The following is a 17,265-nucleotide window of genomic DNA, read 5'->3' on the forward strand; positions in this document are numbered from 1 at the left end:
CGTAATACAAGTTTCCAGTATCATTTTTGAAAGTAAATTCATCACTTTGCATGTGCATAGATGAATAAGACGGCCCTTCACTTTGGCTCCTCTTTTTCCTTCCGTAACTTGCAATTTGCGGTCCTCTTTTCGGGGGAAATGATAAAAACATCGGGGCTTGGGTCGTTTGCGGTTGCATTGGATAGTACATGCCTAGAATCAAACCAATATCAATTAAAAAATTGTAGTTAGATTTATATTATTAATTTGTAATAATTAATTATATTTGTACTTATTATAGACTTGTATAGTTGTATTTACAGTTTTTTGTTCCAAACGTGAGAAATACTGAACCGATTTTGAAAACTGAAAAACTATTTGAAAGATATCAATAGGAAAATCGTTTGATTAGTCTTTGGAAAAGAATGAAAATTGTTAAATATCTTTTGGACGATTTTGATGAAACGTCTTATGAAAAGGTTTATAGTATTAACGAGCATCCTAAAATATTATGGACCTACGAAAAAGATGTTTACCTATAAAAATACGCCAAAGTTCATCAGAATATCGAAATTTTATTGATGTGATAGTTAAAAAAAAGTTACTAAATCACATTTTTTTTGCAAATCGATTGTTGCATGTATCTGAAATTTCTTGCAACTGAATGAAAGCAAAATACCAAATCTTCTACCTATAGTTTAAATATAATTATGCATGTAGAAACGTGGTATGAACACCTGGGTCGTTTTTTGATGGTAAGATAGTTAGAATAGATATGATAAATTAAGAGGAGAGTCTTAATTTATGGAAACTATTTAAAGAACCAAATTCAGATTGGTAAGATATATTTTTTTTATTAACTCTTTTATTTACAACTGTCCAGTAAAGGACATTCAGTAAATTTAATGAATTTACAATAGTCCACCGAAAAGGGACATTGTATACTACATTGACATGTTGGAAAAAGCAACTCAGTAGTTGTTTTTCCTTTCAATATAAAATTCACAATATTTACTTATTGAATAATTTCTTATATATAATGATTAAGTTATTTCCATTTTTGATATATTAACAAAATTCAACTGATAATATCATATATTATCTGTATCCAATTCATATTTGGATATCCGAAATAGATCAAATATATATTATTGTTAGCTGCTAATATTATATTCGCGACTGTTCATAAATAGATTTTGCTTAAATTAAGGCAATTATAAATAATATATTGAAATGACGTACAAAAAATTAGATTGTGTAATATATTGCATGGTTTATTCATTCCTTATCCGATATTCTTCCGCAGTTAGTGGTTACATTAAATAGATAGAATAGAATAAGAAATAGATAGAATCAATTTCTACATAATACCTTTATTCTTCACTGCTTGTACAATCATACACAGCAAATATCCACCAAATGCAAGAAAAGATAATGTGGTAATTGCCAAGTGAAATGCGCTACGAATTTTTCCTCCTCCAGAATCTTTAGTCCATTCATGTTCATATTCTCTGAAAAACAAATTAAAGCAATATAAATAAATCGTGACATAATAAATTATTAAAAACTATTCTTAAAACTAATATAAATAATACTGTTATAAACAATAATATGATGCTCTAGTTGTTTCATCGTGTATTACTCTAATCTCGATTTCTAGCACGAACCAAAATTCATGATCCTAATTTATGCGTTTTTATGTATGTTTGCATACATAATCTAATGAATAAAATAAATTCGTAAAGTTTCGTATTAAAAACTCTAAAAGCTAAAAGCGTCGCCTATAGGCGGCATCCACGTGTCGTCGCCTATGTGAGAACGAGTGTCGTCTTCAGACATTTCAAATTTGCCGATCTTTGCTTCAAGAGTTAGTACTACGAGTTAAACTATTCAGAATTTTTCATTATAATTTTTAGTTCTGTAGAAGTTTTTTTTAACGGTTCAAAAATCTTAAAATATTGTCTTGCATGAACCGTTCAGTAACGCTTCTGGGCGGCTCGCGGTTCCGCACAGCAGTATCAATTAATTAAATATAATTAACTTAATAAAAAATTTATGATGAAAGATTCATTTGATACCTTCTCAGTAGTGGTTTTTTCTCGCCGCCAATCAGGGGTTGTGCGTGAGCTATTTCTGGTCCATGTTTATAATTATATTGAATATTTGTTGGAGCCTCATCGAAACGGTTGATTGATGCTGAAGAAGTTAGAGATTTCTTCACCTAATAATTATACAGAAAATTAGACTAACATTAGATTAACATTACAAGTTACAAAAACCAATACTTTCGATTCATTTTCTTCATTACGACAAAATCTATCAAAGCGAACTGGTGTAACTTAAAGCATAAGTGCTAAGGTGACCATATTTTTTTTAAGTCAAAACCGGGACGGCAATTTTTGGTTATGCGAATCCGGGACTTTATTATTCGATTATATGTCATACTTTTTCATCTATGATATTATATCTTATATGGATCTATATGTTTTTCGCGTTTTTAAGTTTTGTATAAAATTTTATTCAATTTTGTTCATAAATATTTTGAAAAAATTAGCACTTGTTCGTTTGTTTTCATAATTTTTGATAATTCATCTGTTAATTTAAAAAAAAAACGGGTCAATCCGGAACAAAAGATCTAAATCCGGTACACATCATGCTTTTAAAATAACCCGGGACACAAGGTGGAAATCCGGGACTGTCCCGGCCAATCCGGGACGTATGATCACCTTACAAGTACGGACAAATTTAAAATATCGATTGAAGATATTACTTATAAATAGTAACAAAGTTTGAAAAATATCTAATATACTTCTATTTCAATTACTTTACTAGGAACATTATATTTAATTTTAAAAAAAACGCGTATTATTCGATTTCGGGAATACTCACATTTGCAACATTTCCAATCCAAGGACACATATATCACAGTATATATAAAATAATATTTGAAAATTTTAAAGTACATTTTGTGATCAATACATACCTTCAAAAGTTTGTCTAAAGGTATTTCACTTAATTCCTTTAAACTATTAATTTGCGCTGGCGACAATACCATCGATGGAGTTTTAGAACTGTTTGCATCCAACATACACCATTGAATTATTAGAATGAATATAGATTTGCTGAACATTTTATACCAATTTAAAAAATATTATATCTATAAACCAATAAAAAATCTATTTTCTTATAAATAAAAGCATTATTACTGAGTCGCAAACGACATTAGGTGCAGATTGCTGCCAAATGGGATATGATGTTGGGAAGTAAATAGACAGTGTATGATTTTACGGAACGAAAACAGTAAATCACTTCGCAAATTAGATGATATTATAAAATAAGACCATAACTTCCTGCTCAAGGTGTTTTTCTTGTGTCCCGGGTCACACATTACCGTCACGCTATTTCAATTTCTGTAAATGCTTTCTTTATATGGTGGAGTGACTTCGACTTTTATGATTCGGAGTAAAAAATATAAGAACAGCTTAATATCTAGACAATTAAACAATAGATTAATTTTTAAAAGTTGCAACATTTACTAATCAATCAAAAACTTACCCGGAAATAATAAACTAAAATAAATTAATAAATAAAAACTCCGCACCAAATTTAAAACTTTTCTTCATGCTGAATCTAATAAAAGTCCAATAGGAATCTCCACAACATCTAACGAGAGTCTAATAAAAGTCCAATATGAATCTTGGCAACAAATTTAAAACTTTTTCTACATTTATCAATTTCAATTCAATAGAAGTCCAATACTAATCATTTTTATTTATATATGACTGCCATATTAAATTTGTACTAAATATACGATTCAAATTATCGAACTGTAACATTATAAATCCTATACAAGAAAAATTATAAAGCTATAAAGTATTTCCATTTTAAAAAATATTTTCCGTTTTAATAACTTCAAAAATTTATAGAAACTACGAATAATATATAAATTATTTCAATAAACTTACGTTTAAAACACAATTGTTTACAGGAATAGGGTAAAATAGGAACGACAAAGTAATAATAAAATATAAGTTAATGTTTTTGTATATTATAAATAATCCTCCGAATGCAAAACTAAGAAAAATGTCATACATATTCTAGCAAATACTTGTGACACTTTTCTTGATAATTGTAACAAGACTGTTATAACAGAGGTGTTTTAAAATACTAACAGAATAGCCAAACTTTTAAATAAAATATAATACCACGGTAAAATGTAAAATAAACCTTGCAAATGATTCCGACAAATTAAAGTCGTAAGAAATACTACTACTTTAGTATTAGTATATACTAAAGTAGTTCAGTAGTAGTTAAGTAGTCAGTAGTCAGTTCAACTGACTGACTTATGTAATTTCAATAACAATTAATTGAATTAAAGATAAACTTATACATTTAAGCAAATAAAATTTGAAGAATTATTATAATTTTAAAAAAATAAGCGAATGACTATTCACGAAAAGTATAAAAATTCATGTTTGAGAAATGAAAAAATAAGCAAACATCAAGTAAAAATTATAAAAATCGTATTATTGAATTACTTTAAATTTGAATAAATAAACTAGCTGTAAGTGGAATTCTGTCTTAAGGCAATTAGGGCATCGTGCCTTAAGGCAAATTGCTGAAACTTCCCGTACCAAAAATTATTATCTTTTAAAAACGATACATTTTTGAAAAAATTTTACTTCGAAAAAATAAGATTTTTGAGAGACTATAAATTGGACAAAAAAATACTTTTTTTTGAAAAAAAAAAATTAAAAAAAAAATTATTTTTTTAAATTTAAAAAAAAAAAAAAATTGTTTTCTATATTTTGACATGTTTTGGAAGATCTGAACTTTTTTTCAAAGCAATCGTACTGCTTTAAATGCATAGAGACAAAATATAAAGCGCGTAAGCGCCGCGTCGCTGTCTAACGGGTAAAAATTGGTACGGAACCTATAGGAATTTAAACAAAATTTTTACTTATTGGTAAAATCTCTATAAAATATCTGATAATTTGATGTGCATACGTCTAATGATCATTTTTGACCGCCAAATGGCATTTTTTTTTACTTTTTTCGTTAGATCTCCGAAACCGCTAAACCTGCCTTATAAAAATTTGATCAAATCTTCATCTTGTTAATACAAGTAAAATATTTTTTGAATTATTAAAATCGGACGCTCCGTTCTATTAAAAACTGAGGTACCGTTTTTGGCACTTTTTGCCCCATATCTTCGGAACGGCTAGACCTACCTCCGCCAAAAACTAATCAGCACGTTTCCTTATCAATACGGATCGAATGTTTTTTAAATTATTCAAATTGCTTCATTCGTGTTCCCGAAATCGTCGACGAAAATTTGTATCCGCACACACATTCTTACTACGCACACACACACACACACACACATACATCCATTTTTTCTAAGGTATGCCAAAATATTCAGAAACCTCTGAAACGTAAAGATATATAAACATTTTCATTTTCGATTTTTCTGCGATTACTATAACTTACCCTACGGGAAGTTAATTATTGAATATCAGAAAGTAATGTAAATTCATTTCCTAGATAATAATGACTTTAAAGAATAAGCCTTCATCTTGGATATGTAAAACGTCTAATAAAATGTTGAGGTGTTCAATTTACAAAACATAAAAATAATATTTAAAAAAAGATATATGAGTGATCAAGAGATTTTTTGCCTATTTTTCAGCATAAATGAGCTTAGATTAGGATTAGTGAATGAGCACCTCATATGATGGTCATAGTTTAGTCATAGATAAATGTTGTCTATTGTGGCATCGAAACTAAAAAATAATAATTAATTCATTCTATAATATTCAATAATTCATTCAATCTGCTATATCTTCATACTATAGATCTGATTATCAAGCTAACGAAAATGTTCAGGCGCCCTGTTGTTTTAATAAATTATTCAGTAACCGTAATTTCAAAGTCATAAGTGTTGATCATTTCTTTCAAAGTTTTCAACAAGAAATAAACATTAAACAAAAGTTTATGGTAGTTGCAAAATGCGTTTACAATATTTATTGGTAATAACATTTCTCGTATTAATGTGCTATAATAATTGTGAAGGACGGAAAAATTCCGGTATATTTGAGAAAATTCAATCAGGTAATGATTCAACCAATTTTCATAAAAGTTAATTCACTAACTAAAAACGCGTATTATATCTTGAACGTAAAACCTCATTTTTTTCTCAAAAAACTATATATTTTTTTAATTTTTCACGTACAAATATTTTCTACGTTTCGGGTATATAAACTGTACCCTTCTGCAGGAACTATTAGAATCAAAAATAATATACATTAATATATAAGAATTTACTTTTTACCTATGAAATTCTTGAAAAAGTTTAGTTCACTGCAAATCATTGTTGAAAGTCAAAAAATTTTAAACACATTTTGCTAGACTGAATAATAGTTTTTTAATATGTTTGTGTTTCATCGGAAATTTTCTTTCTGACTGTGTATGATAATTTTATTTGTAAAAATTGTGAAATAAAATGTAAGAATCATGTCCAGTTTTTGTGACTATTCGTAAATTTATTTTTTGTAAAATCATTTTTATAAATATTTATTTTACATACAATATTCTTCCAAGTTTTATTATCTGATAATGAGTATAAAATTATCAGTAAAAATCAGAAGTGAATTAAGTGTATAATATATGTTTTATTAATGTGTACATCTTTGATAAAATGCAAGTGCTCCGACTCGTTTTTTTTATAATTTTAACTTTTGCTAGACTGAATAATAGTTTTATAATATGTTTGTGTTTCATCGGAAATTTTCTTTCTGACTGTGTATGATAATTTTATTTGTAAAAATTGTGAAATAAAATGTAAGAATCATGTCCAGTTTTTGTGACTATTCGTAAATTTATTTTTTGTAAAATCATTTTTATAAATATTTATTTTACATACAATATTCTTCCAAGTTTTATTATCTGATAATGAGTATAAAATTATCAGTAAAAATCAGAAGTGAATTAAGTGTATAATATATGTTTTATTAATGTGTACATCTTTGATAAAATGCAAGTGCTCCGACTCGTTTTTTTTATAATTTTAACTTCGTTTTATTAATGTATAATACAGGACAATCTTTGCAATTTATTATGCATATCATAGTATTAAAACATATAACCTATATAATATCAATTGGAAATTGCGTTCAATAGTTTTAAAGATGAAATCTTTTATTCCAATATAGAGATAGTTGAAATATTTATCATCACAATTTTAAAAGATGCTAAATCTCTGAAGACTATTATAATAGTAAATATATTTACACATATGGGAACGTTTATACAACTTGTCTTAAGAGAAAATGCCACTAACACCTAGTTATTCTATATTCGACTTTCTGATGGCTGTTACCATATATATTCAAAAATATATCCATTCTGTTATATTATATATAGAATTATTATAAAATATAAGAATTATAAAACCATCTTTTAATTTAACTATAATCTTGATAATTGCATTTAATTAATAACTGCAATTAAACCAATATTTTATAATTTAGGTCTGAAAATGGCTAGTAACATGTTCAGCCTGGACCATGCATCAACAATCGCTCGCCTGGTATCACAGGCATTTGGAAAGAAATCATCTTCAAACAAATATCAACAAGATCAGCCAAATGGAGAGTCTATGTTCGGAGGATTTTTTCGTCTATTGGGATTAGGTGGATCAAAAATTGGCGCACTGGCTATTAACACCATAATATTCCTTGCTCAATTGGTTAGTATATAATAAACACACAAAATAATAATTTTAAATTTTTTCGAGATTATTTCTAAACCTTTTCATTCTACTATGACTGCTTTTGTTCCAAAAATATTCAATGATCTTTACGCATTCGTTGCAATAACTCCGACTCGAATAGCAAACCTTTTACAGAAAATTATATTAAGTAACATAGGTTGTCTATGGGTTGTCTATATCCTCAGACAAAGCTAATGAAATCGAATTAGATTGGTAATTATCACATCATTTTGAATTTTCAAATACTGGAATTTAATTACTAATTTTCTGCCTTTCGGTATCCATCAAATAATAATTTTAAATGCAAAGAGAAATTGTTTTGCAAACAAATTTAACAAATATAAAACTTGATTGGTAGCTACCAAATGATCTTGAATATGAAAAGAAATAGAGTTATATGAATCCAATAAACGTGAAATATCAATTTATTTAACCTTATATTTAAAAAAAAAAGAAAAATAAATACCTAAGTGTACCTATTATTATAGTTCCTACATTTAAATTAAATAAAACGAGTTCGTAACTTTAATCCATCATTTTATTTTATAATCAAGTATATATACAAATATATATAATTATAAGCATTCGATTAAATTTGTCATCTGACACGTTCAGCCGAAATAGGCCACAGGATAGGTTTATTAAAAAACCTACAAGGCTGTTTCATTTTTCTTTATAACAATTTTAATTAATCTTGCATCATTTCATCTGGAACATCAGTGTTAATGTGGTTTATTGTGCAATGCTCAAAATTCCATTTTGGAAATACTCTTTTGTACAAATTTAAAAATATAGTATCATGTGATTGAATCTGCTGATCAAATACACATTTCATATGCCCATGGGTTCCTAATGGTTCCCTTATATGACCTGATTTTCCTGCCCTTGTACGTAACTTGCACGGTTTGAAATATAAAATATCTTCCCTGTTGAAGAACATGAATCTAATAACAGCTGATCGTTTATTAACTTTAAATGGGTGTCCAGATAAAACAATTCTTTTCAGTATAATTCTATCAGGATTACAGGAAATCAAACTTCCAGTAGCTACCAATTTTAAAGAAAAATCACTCATTATTCTATAACAAAGAACAGGAGCAGGACTATATTGTATTGGGGCGTAGAAAGTAGCAACTGTTGTATCTTCAGGTTGGAAAAACCTTTGGAATTTGTGTCTTGATGCATTTGTGTGCTCTGAAAAAATAGGATTAACAAAAAACCTTCTGTAACCACATTGTATTAAGAATCTTTCTTTAGATTTAATGGGTTCATTATGATCTAATGTTTGTTTTAATTTTACATTCATTACTGATATTTTCTGTTCATGTGGCAACATTCCTATTGCAACCACAGGAACAGCATATCCCAAAATCTTTTTAGCCATATGTTGTGGCACATTATTTATGTGTATTGTTATATACATGCCAGGTTGCACAGGACTGACATCTCCTTCTCTTACTTTGAGAATCTTTTTACGCATTCTATCATAATTTTCAAATTGAAATATTCTTGCATAATCTGTAGGTAAGTTCTCTTTAGGATCCCATGGTGATGTCCTGAAAGACTCTAGACCTCTATACCTTCTAAAACGTTCTCTAGCTGGTATATCCATAGGGGTATCTATTTCATCAGGAAATTGCCGGTCCTCATTCGCAGCGCGCAATTTCATCAGATCTTGTTCCTCAGATTGTGCATTGAAATTTGTATCATATTTGTCTGTATTAATTTCAATCTCTTCTTCAGATTCATAATCTGACTCATTGTTTTCATCTACTTGAGATGCATTATCATCAACAGACATTTCACCATCAGAGTTTTCTTCTTCCTCATCGCTAACACTGATTTCATCAATATCTGGAATCCATGCAGCTTGATATTCACTCATACCCTTAGGAACTGTTTTAACCAATCGTTTGGCCTTCAATGCTTGCTTAGCTTCATCAATTTCAGCTTCAGTGGGCCAAGTCTGTTCGGCATCCATAGGATCAGGAATATTTTCTACTTCTAATGATTGTTGTAAGGAAGGATTTGCTACACATAAAACTGAACTTTCTGATATTCGACAATCACCGCTATTTGTAAACTTTTCAAAATAATGGGGATCAGGTGTAGATTCTATCATATTCATCTGATAGTCTCCAATGCCTGGAATATGTACTAAGTCATTTACATTTAATTGTGTTCCTCTCAAAAAACCTGTAAATTTTAAAGTACCCGTTTTATCAGCATTTGGAATAAATTCCAGATTCTCTGCATAAAGATGAGGACGGGTATCACGGAAAAGAATAGATTTTTGTTTCTGAGTGCAAATACGTCTTAAAATGTTAAGGTTATCAGATACACTGCCACAATCTATAACTTTTTCATTTGGTATATACACATTCAGGCAATCATTTATTTGTTGACGTAATTCATTTTTCTCTTTTGGTTTCAACGAGTTAATATTCAAACAACATACTATACTTGTGGGAATACCTTGAGCCTTTGCAACTGATAATATACCCAATCCCCAGTCATCAATGCAAAGATTATCTTCTGCAGATGTAATAAACATTACAGTATCAACTACTTTAAGAGTGTCCAAGACACCAAATTCAAGACCATGGCCAATCGGAGGACATACAAATGAAAATCTTTGTTTAAATCTTTTAGAGCTTATATGTGTAACGCCGGATTTTGAGTATGTAACAATATTTTCTTCATCACATGAACATAAGGAGGAAACGACAGATTTAGAGTCTATATCCAAATTCAAAGGTACTATAGCGACTAAAAATGGAGCTCCCTTCAGCGTTCCCAATTTAGATTTTTTATTATTAACTGAATCTTGGGTGTTCTTACGAATTTGTTGCGCTTGGTTTTTCCTCTCAATGCGCGTTAATGCATGGATCTTTTTAGATATCTTTACTTTGTTTACTTTACCTTTTTTTATTGCTTCTATTGAACCTTTGGAACGGTGTCTGCCAGTTTTGTGAGACTTGTTAGTTTGTTTTAAGGAGCCGACTCTGTGAACCGCTTGAGGAGACATTTTTGAAATATTATAATATATATTTATATCAAAAAGATATGGACAATAACTAATTTAGCACAAACTCAACGACACATTTTGACATTTTAAGAACCTAGTTGAGGTTATACACAAATCCAATTTCACCATGTGCACGACAAAAAGTGTTGCCTGTGACTACCGATGTGATTCGGAGTGAGGAAATTTATTTAGAGAATTAAGTTTAGGCCAATTTCCAAACCAACGTTTCGGAATTTAAATTCTCATAATCATCATAGCATCAATCATAGTAATCATAATATGAATATAAAAAAATATATATTACAGCATAATATATAAAAGCATCATATATACTCTCATTATACTCTTCTTTTATCTGTGATATGCATTATGGTTATGTTTTTTTATTTATTATTTTCATATCTCAGTCAGACAGGAGTTGACTGGTATGAGAGATTATGAAAACAAATTTCATATTTATATATAATTTGTCAATTTCATTATACAATAATATAATATTTAGAATAATTAAAATATCTTTTAATATCTATTCAATATTCAATTTCTTTATTTTCCTTTTGAAATTATTGTCGTCACTGGTATTCTTATATCGATTGGCAGTTCATTATATATTTTACTTGCGCTCCATATCACATTTCCTCTTAATTTCTTCTTTCTATTATGTTCAATGTGAAAATTTTCGTGTTGTCTGGTGTAGTGCTCGTGTATATCTTGATTTGTGTCTATTGTTGTACGTGTTTTAATTCTGTTATATTTAATTTTGTGCATTAGTTTGCATTTCTCTATTTTATTTATGTTGTTTAGTGAATGATTATTGGTTTCTGTTTGTCAGTATTTGGTGGGTGTTAAATATGAAAAATTATATAATATTTTTATGGCTTTGTTTACTATTCACTGTAAATCATTTAAGTTAGCTTTAGTTGTTTGACTCCAAGAATTTATTCTATATAAAATTATGAAAATTATATGCGCTTTCAAAATCAGAATCTTAATTTGTTTCCCAAAAAATTGATCTTTTCAAAGCTCCTGTTAATGCCGCTATCTTCTTTTTAATTTCATTTATATGTTTTGTCCATGTTAGCTTTTCGTGTATTATAAGGCCCAAGTATTTTATATATTCCACTACTTCTATATCTGTATTATTTATTTTAATGTTTATTTTAGTTCTTTCCTTACATTTTTTTGTTTAAAATGTATATACTTAGTTTTTTCAATATGAATCGTTAATGTATTTTCAATGAGCCATTCCGAATAAAATTTCCTGTCCTTGTTAATAATTTCTTCTAGTTATGTTAACTTCTAGCTATGTTAACTGGTTGTAAATGCATTTTGCCTTAAGGCAAATTGCCTTATGTATATGTATATGTATATATATATATATATATATATATATATATATATATATATATTATATATGTGTGTGTGTGTGTGTGTTTTGTAAACAAATAGGTTTATAAACAACCAACTTAATAATAATAATAGTGGAAATTGTCTTGAATTTGATAGTACAGCATTGAACTGCCTTGTCAAAGATTTCGGTGCTGGAGCAGGGATGTACTGGTGTCTCAATCTAATATTTGATAACAATTCTTCTAGTTTTTGCTTTATTTCTAGATTTCTGAACAATTAACGTACAGTGGAAGATCTTCCTTTTTTTTGCACATTCCTTCGGTCCATGTTCTTGAGTACATTCGATGCATCTGAATTTAAAATTACAATAGGATGCATTGTGTCCAAAGGATTGGCAGTTGAAACATTGTATGATGTTACCATTGTGTCTGTATTTATCCCACTTGACCGCATAGCCCATAATATGGTTCATTCAAGGTTCAAGATTAAATTTTTGATTTTGGGAATCAATAAGAATTGATTCAGGTACTTAAGTAAAATGTTCAGCTGTTTATTTTGATAATAACATTTTCGCTTGCACTAAAAATTAAACAATTCGAGTTCCAAATAAAGTCAATGAAACATACTTATAATAATTGTAATTGTACAAATAAAAATAAATTAAATTGTTTAACACATTCTTTCATTTCGCGTTCTAAAAATGTATTTTTTTAAGATATGAGCAATCAGTAGCTACTGAACACAAGACGTATATAGATGTTCGGCATAGATTCTGATTAGAATCGCTTAATCGCTGCGCGAAATTCTAAACTTTGATTAATTTGACCGCTTATCGTAGGCCTATAATATTTTAATATGTTATTTCAAACTACAAAATCTATAGTTTCATCAACATCATCAGTAAAAAATATTAATTAATTTGAAATTTAATTATGAAAAAAAACAGCCTGAAATTGATTAAAAATTGCATTACTGTTACAAAGTTTCATCAAAATCGTCAAAAAAAAAATCAACATTTAATTACAAAGAAATGGTCCGGAATTGATAAAATATTGTGGGCTAAACCGTGGATAAGTTATTTCACACTTTTCTGCTAATTACAAAGAAACGTCTGGGCCGATCGTCGCACAAAACTGATAAACGCCAGTACTTAAAGAATAACATTGAATGGCTTTTAAACTTTTGAAATTTGTCCAGCCGGCGGTTTTGAGTAAATATCGACGAAAGGTCCAAAATCGACGCACGCATACATACTTTTTCCAAATTTGATCTCATTCAATTCAGAATGACTTGAAATGTCGAGTAATCAAAATTAGCATATCAAATTATTTCAAGAAAACCAACTTCTCCTTTGGGAAAATAATTAAGTATGGGTTTTTATTATATCTGAGTTAATGCAATTTTAAATAAGAAATTTTAGTAAATATTTCGCAAAATATTTGTGATTACAAATTTGCTGGAGAATGGCACTTTTTAAAGCCTGTTTACCTATTATGTACTTAACAGTACAAAATCAAAATTCTACTTGAAAGATATATCACCCATAACATATTTTAACAAAATTATTTAATTATTAAAGAAATACAAGTTAGTAAATAATGATTCATTTCAATTATAATACAATATTAATAAAGTTATAAATATTATACACTATATAAAGGAATATAAATTAAATAATTTTGTAACAAATAGTTATTTTAATTAACTATAATTTAGTTAAGGCATTTCTACAATAACTTTACCTCTCATATGTCCTCCCAAAACTTTTTTATAGGCCTCAGGAATATTATCAAAAGGAAATACTTCATTCACATAAGGCTTCAACTGAAATGATTAAAAAAATTTAAATAATGAATTAAATAATTACAAAAAAATGGTGATAAAGTAAAGCAGTAAATAATAATGAGACAATTTGTCCCCATTTTCAAAACCAATTTTCATGCTGATAACATGCTGATAAAAAGCAGTTGAATGATTACTTTTACATTAAAATGCAATTAAAAAACCTTTAAAAAACATTTAATTTCAACTAACCTTTTCAGAGCATACTAATTCCCTAAGATATATCAATCCTTCTAGACTTGGCCTGAAAAAAGCCCAATGTATCACACCTTGTCCCGAAGAATATGATTTAATATTTGGTTCCAATAAGTTGGATATATTTTTTACCATTCCAGCCAGCATTCCTAATTCATCTGTATTTCTTAGCATAGGTGAAGATAAAGTTATATAAGACTAAAAAACAACATCATATTATAAATATATAAAAACTATGTGAAATATGATAAAAGTATTAAAAACAATTACCAAATATTTCCAAGGGTATTTTCCCGCTCCTTGAGGACCCAAACCAGCACAATCAAAAATAATATCAAATCTAGAAGAAAAATATACATATAATCAATTGTAGCGATATGTATAGTGCAACATAACAATTAATACATACGGTCCTTTATCAAAAATACTCTGACTAAAATCTGTTGCCGTATAATCTAAAACATCTGAAACACCTAATTTAGAAACATATTCCATTGCATCACTACTGCAAACAGCTATTACCTGAAAATATCAATTTTATATTTTATCCTGTTTGAAATAATTGTCAGTAATAATTACATTGACTTTTTCCGCTGCTAACATTTGAACTGCTAATGACCCAACACCACCTGCTGCCCCTAACACTAAAACCTGAAAAGAAATTTATTTTAAATTTTATATTTTACTATTCAAATAAGAATTATTTTAATCTTATAAAAATGCATATTTTAGTGGATTACAAAACAGAATTGGCAAAACTTGGAAAGAGAAACAGTTTTTTTTTTAAATTCATATAATATTTTATATTACCCTTAATAGGATCAGAGAGTTAATGGTAGTATTAAATAAGAATTGAAATATAGGGATAAAAAAATAGCGCATAGAAAACAACTTAAATTGAATTTAAAGATACTTCTGTATATTTATTTAAATTATGACATTAAAATATAATATATTAGAGGGTCATTTTCATCTAAAAATGCATCTTATGAAGATATAATAATAGGTGTACATAAAAATAATTTTGCAGATGTATCTTCTACTAAAAAACTTTTCATAATTACCTTTTTCCCTCGTGGTCCATGACCTGGTGTTAAAGTTGAACAAATACTAAATAAAGCATTCCAAGCAGTTAGGCCGGCATAGGGTATACTTGCAGCCTCAACATCACTAAGAAAATCAGGCTTCAAAGCAATCTAAAAAAGAAATTGGATTAATCTCATTTTAAAATAGAATGTCTGAATTGAAAAATGAGATATAAAATTAAAATATAAACTGACACAATTATCTGGAACTAGAACATATTCTGCATGACATCCTTGTAATTGTACTGGTACTACACCCCAAACATTTTGTCCAGGACAAATTTTACGATTGACTTCTTGACCAACATCTACAATTGTACCACAGAAGTCTCTGCCTAAGCATAGAGGGAATTCAATTTCACTGCAACGCATTACATTAAGAAGTGTAGACCCATATCCGCCTATTAAATAGTTAATAACAAAATTGTCTGATAGTCAAGAGAGTAAAAGTAGGTAGGACCTACATGATAGAATGAAATAAATGGATTTAATACCTGCCTAACATAGCCACATCGATAGGATTGACTGAAGCAGCATGGACTTTAACCAAAACATCTTTAGAATGTGAAATGAAGGGAGTCCTATACTTTTCTGAAAGTTTAACTTCATCTAACGATCCATAAGAATGAATATGCCATGCTTTCATTTTTCTTTTTCTGGTGTAATTAATTTCTATGTCATTCACGTTTACAGCATTTGTGCACAGTGGTCTTTTTGCACAACTTGGAAAAGTCTTCAATAATTTGTTCAGAGCATTGGTCCGCATCATTATTGAAAAAATCATATATTACCTAAATATGAATAATAATCGAAATATCAGATTGATTTAATAAGATATATATAATTAAGTCATGGATTAAGCACGTTAAGCAATAAAAACAATCACAGTGAATCTGACGTTTGAAAAAGAGTACTGAATTTTAATCGTATTGCCAGATGAAACAATAATACTTTGCCCTTTCGGGAATATATTCAGAAGGAATACTTAAAGGTTTCTCCACTCAGACGTGAGGGCGCTGATTTTGGCATTCAAATTAATGGCGCAAAATTTGAAATAAGAATTAATAAATTATAATATAATAATCGAGTATTTCAAAATGTTCAGTAAAATAATATAGTAAATTATAATCAACCATATTTAAAAAAATTATATATAAATATTTCCATAAAATTTATATATAAATATTTTGTCTCATATTTCTAATTATTATAACAAAATACTCTTTAAATTTAACTTCATCAAAATATTCAAAAGTATTTCCAACTCAAGCATTTTTAATAAAATAACAGAAACTATAATATATATTTGAAAATTTTCATAAATTTCAACATTTTTAATTTTCATGGTTTTGCAGATTCAAAACTATCATATTATTATAGTTTTAACAATTCTTTTATTTTTAAGTTAAGTTCTTCACTTCTTCCAAAAGAATTACTGCAGTCACCAAACAATTACAATAATAAAGGAAAAACTCAAAACCTTCCACTCGACTGGATCATTGAGTCTCCACCTAAAGGAGCAGCCAAATTGTTGAGCATAGCAACTGATAAAAGTTTACCTGACACTATAATAGAAATTGCAACCGGAAGATCAGCTCACGAAGACATAGGGTATGATTTTCATAAATAGAAACTCTGAATTTTGATTCAGCACTTATACTTTGACACATATAGATGATATCTAACTCAATCATGAAACTAACATGATAACTAATTTGTAATATAAGACCTCTATTCAACACCTATATGAGTTTTCTATTTAGTTTTAGTTTCGAATCATACTAATTCATTTATCTTATGTCCATTATTACAGCTGTGTTAAACTTTTAATTTGCAAATGTGCACCGTTCATATGGAAAATGCAAGATGCCTTAAAAGTTCGACACGAGAAAAGAAAATATTACCAGAATCAGAAAAATACATACGCAATAAATGCACTATATGAATATTTACCGTCTCTGGAAGAATTTGAGAAGCAGTCGGAAATATGTGAAGAAAAGCATGGAACTTGTTAT

General features: G+C 28.4%; 2 protein-coding genes across 2 annotated transcripts; both read right to left on the reverse strand.

Annotated features, from left to right (window-relative positions):
• Positions 1 to 8,380: 8,380 nt before the first annotated feature.
• LOC113384521 (pre-rRNA-processing protein TSR1 homolog) lies at positions 8,381 to 10,876 on the reverse strand. The gene has a single exon (XM_026622250.1). The coding sequence runs from the start codon at positions 10,776 to 10,778 to the stop codon at positions 8,439 to 8,441; it is 2,340 nt and encodes a 779-aa protein (XP_026478035.1). The 5' UTR covers positions 10,779 to 10,876; the 3' UTR covers positions 8,381 to 8,438.
• Positions 10,877 to 13,844: 2,968 nt separating this feature from the next.
• On the reverse strand, positions 13,845 to 16,171 carry LOC113385670 (reticulon-4-interacting protein 1, mitochondrial-like). The gene is made up of 8 exons (XM_026623514.1): positions 15,749 to 16,171; positions 15,446 to 15,651; positions 15,230 to 15,361; positions 14,745 to 14,816; positions 14,575 to 14,687; positions 14,436 to 14,505; positions 14,163 to 14,363; positions 13,845 to 13,952 (listed from the first exon to the last, which is right to left on the reverse strand). The coding sequence occupies exons 1-8, from the start codon at positions 16,032 to 16,034 to the stop codon at positions 13,845 to 13,847; spliced, it is 1,188 nt and encodes a 395-aa protein (XP_026479299.1). The 5' UTR covers positions 16,035 to 16,171.
• Positions 16,172 to 17,265: the final 1,094 nt, after the last annotated feature.

This window comes from Ctenocephalides felis, unplaced genomic scaffold (assembly GCF_003426905.1).
Source record: "Ctenocephalides felis isolate EL2017-DRISC unplaced genomic scaffold, ASM342690v1 CF-g0.4_SCAFFOLD_03571, whole genome shotgun sequence".
Lineage (NCBI taxonomy): Eukaryota > Metazoa > Arthropoda > Insecta > Siphonaptera > Pulicidae > Ctenocephalides > Ctenocephalides felis.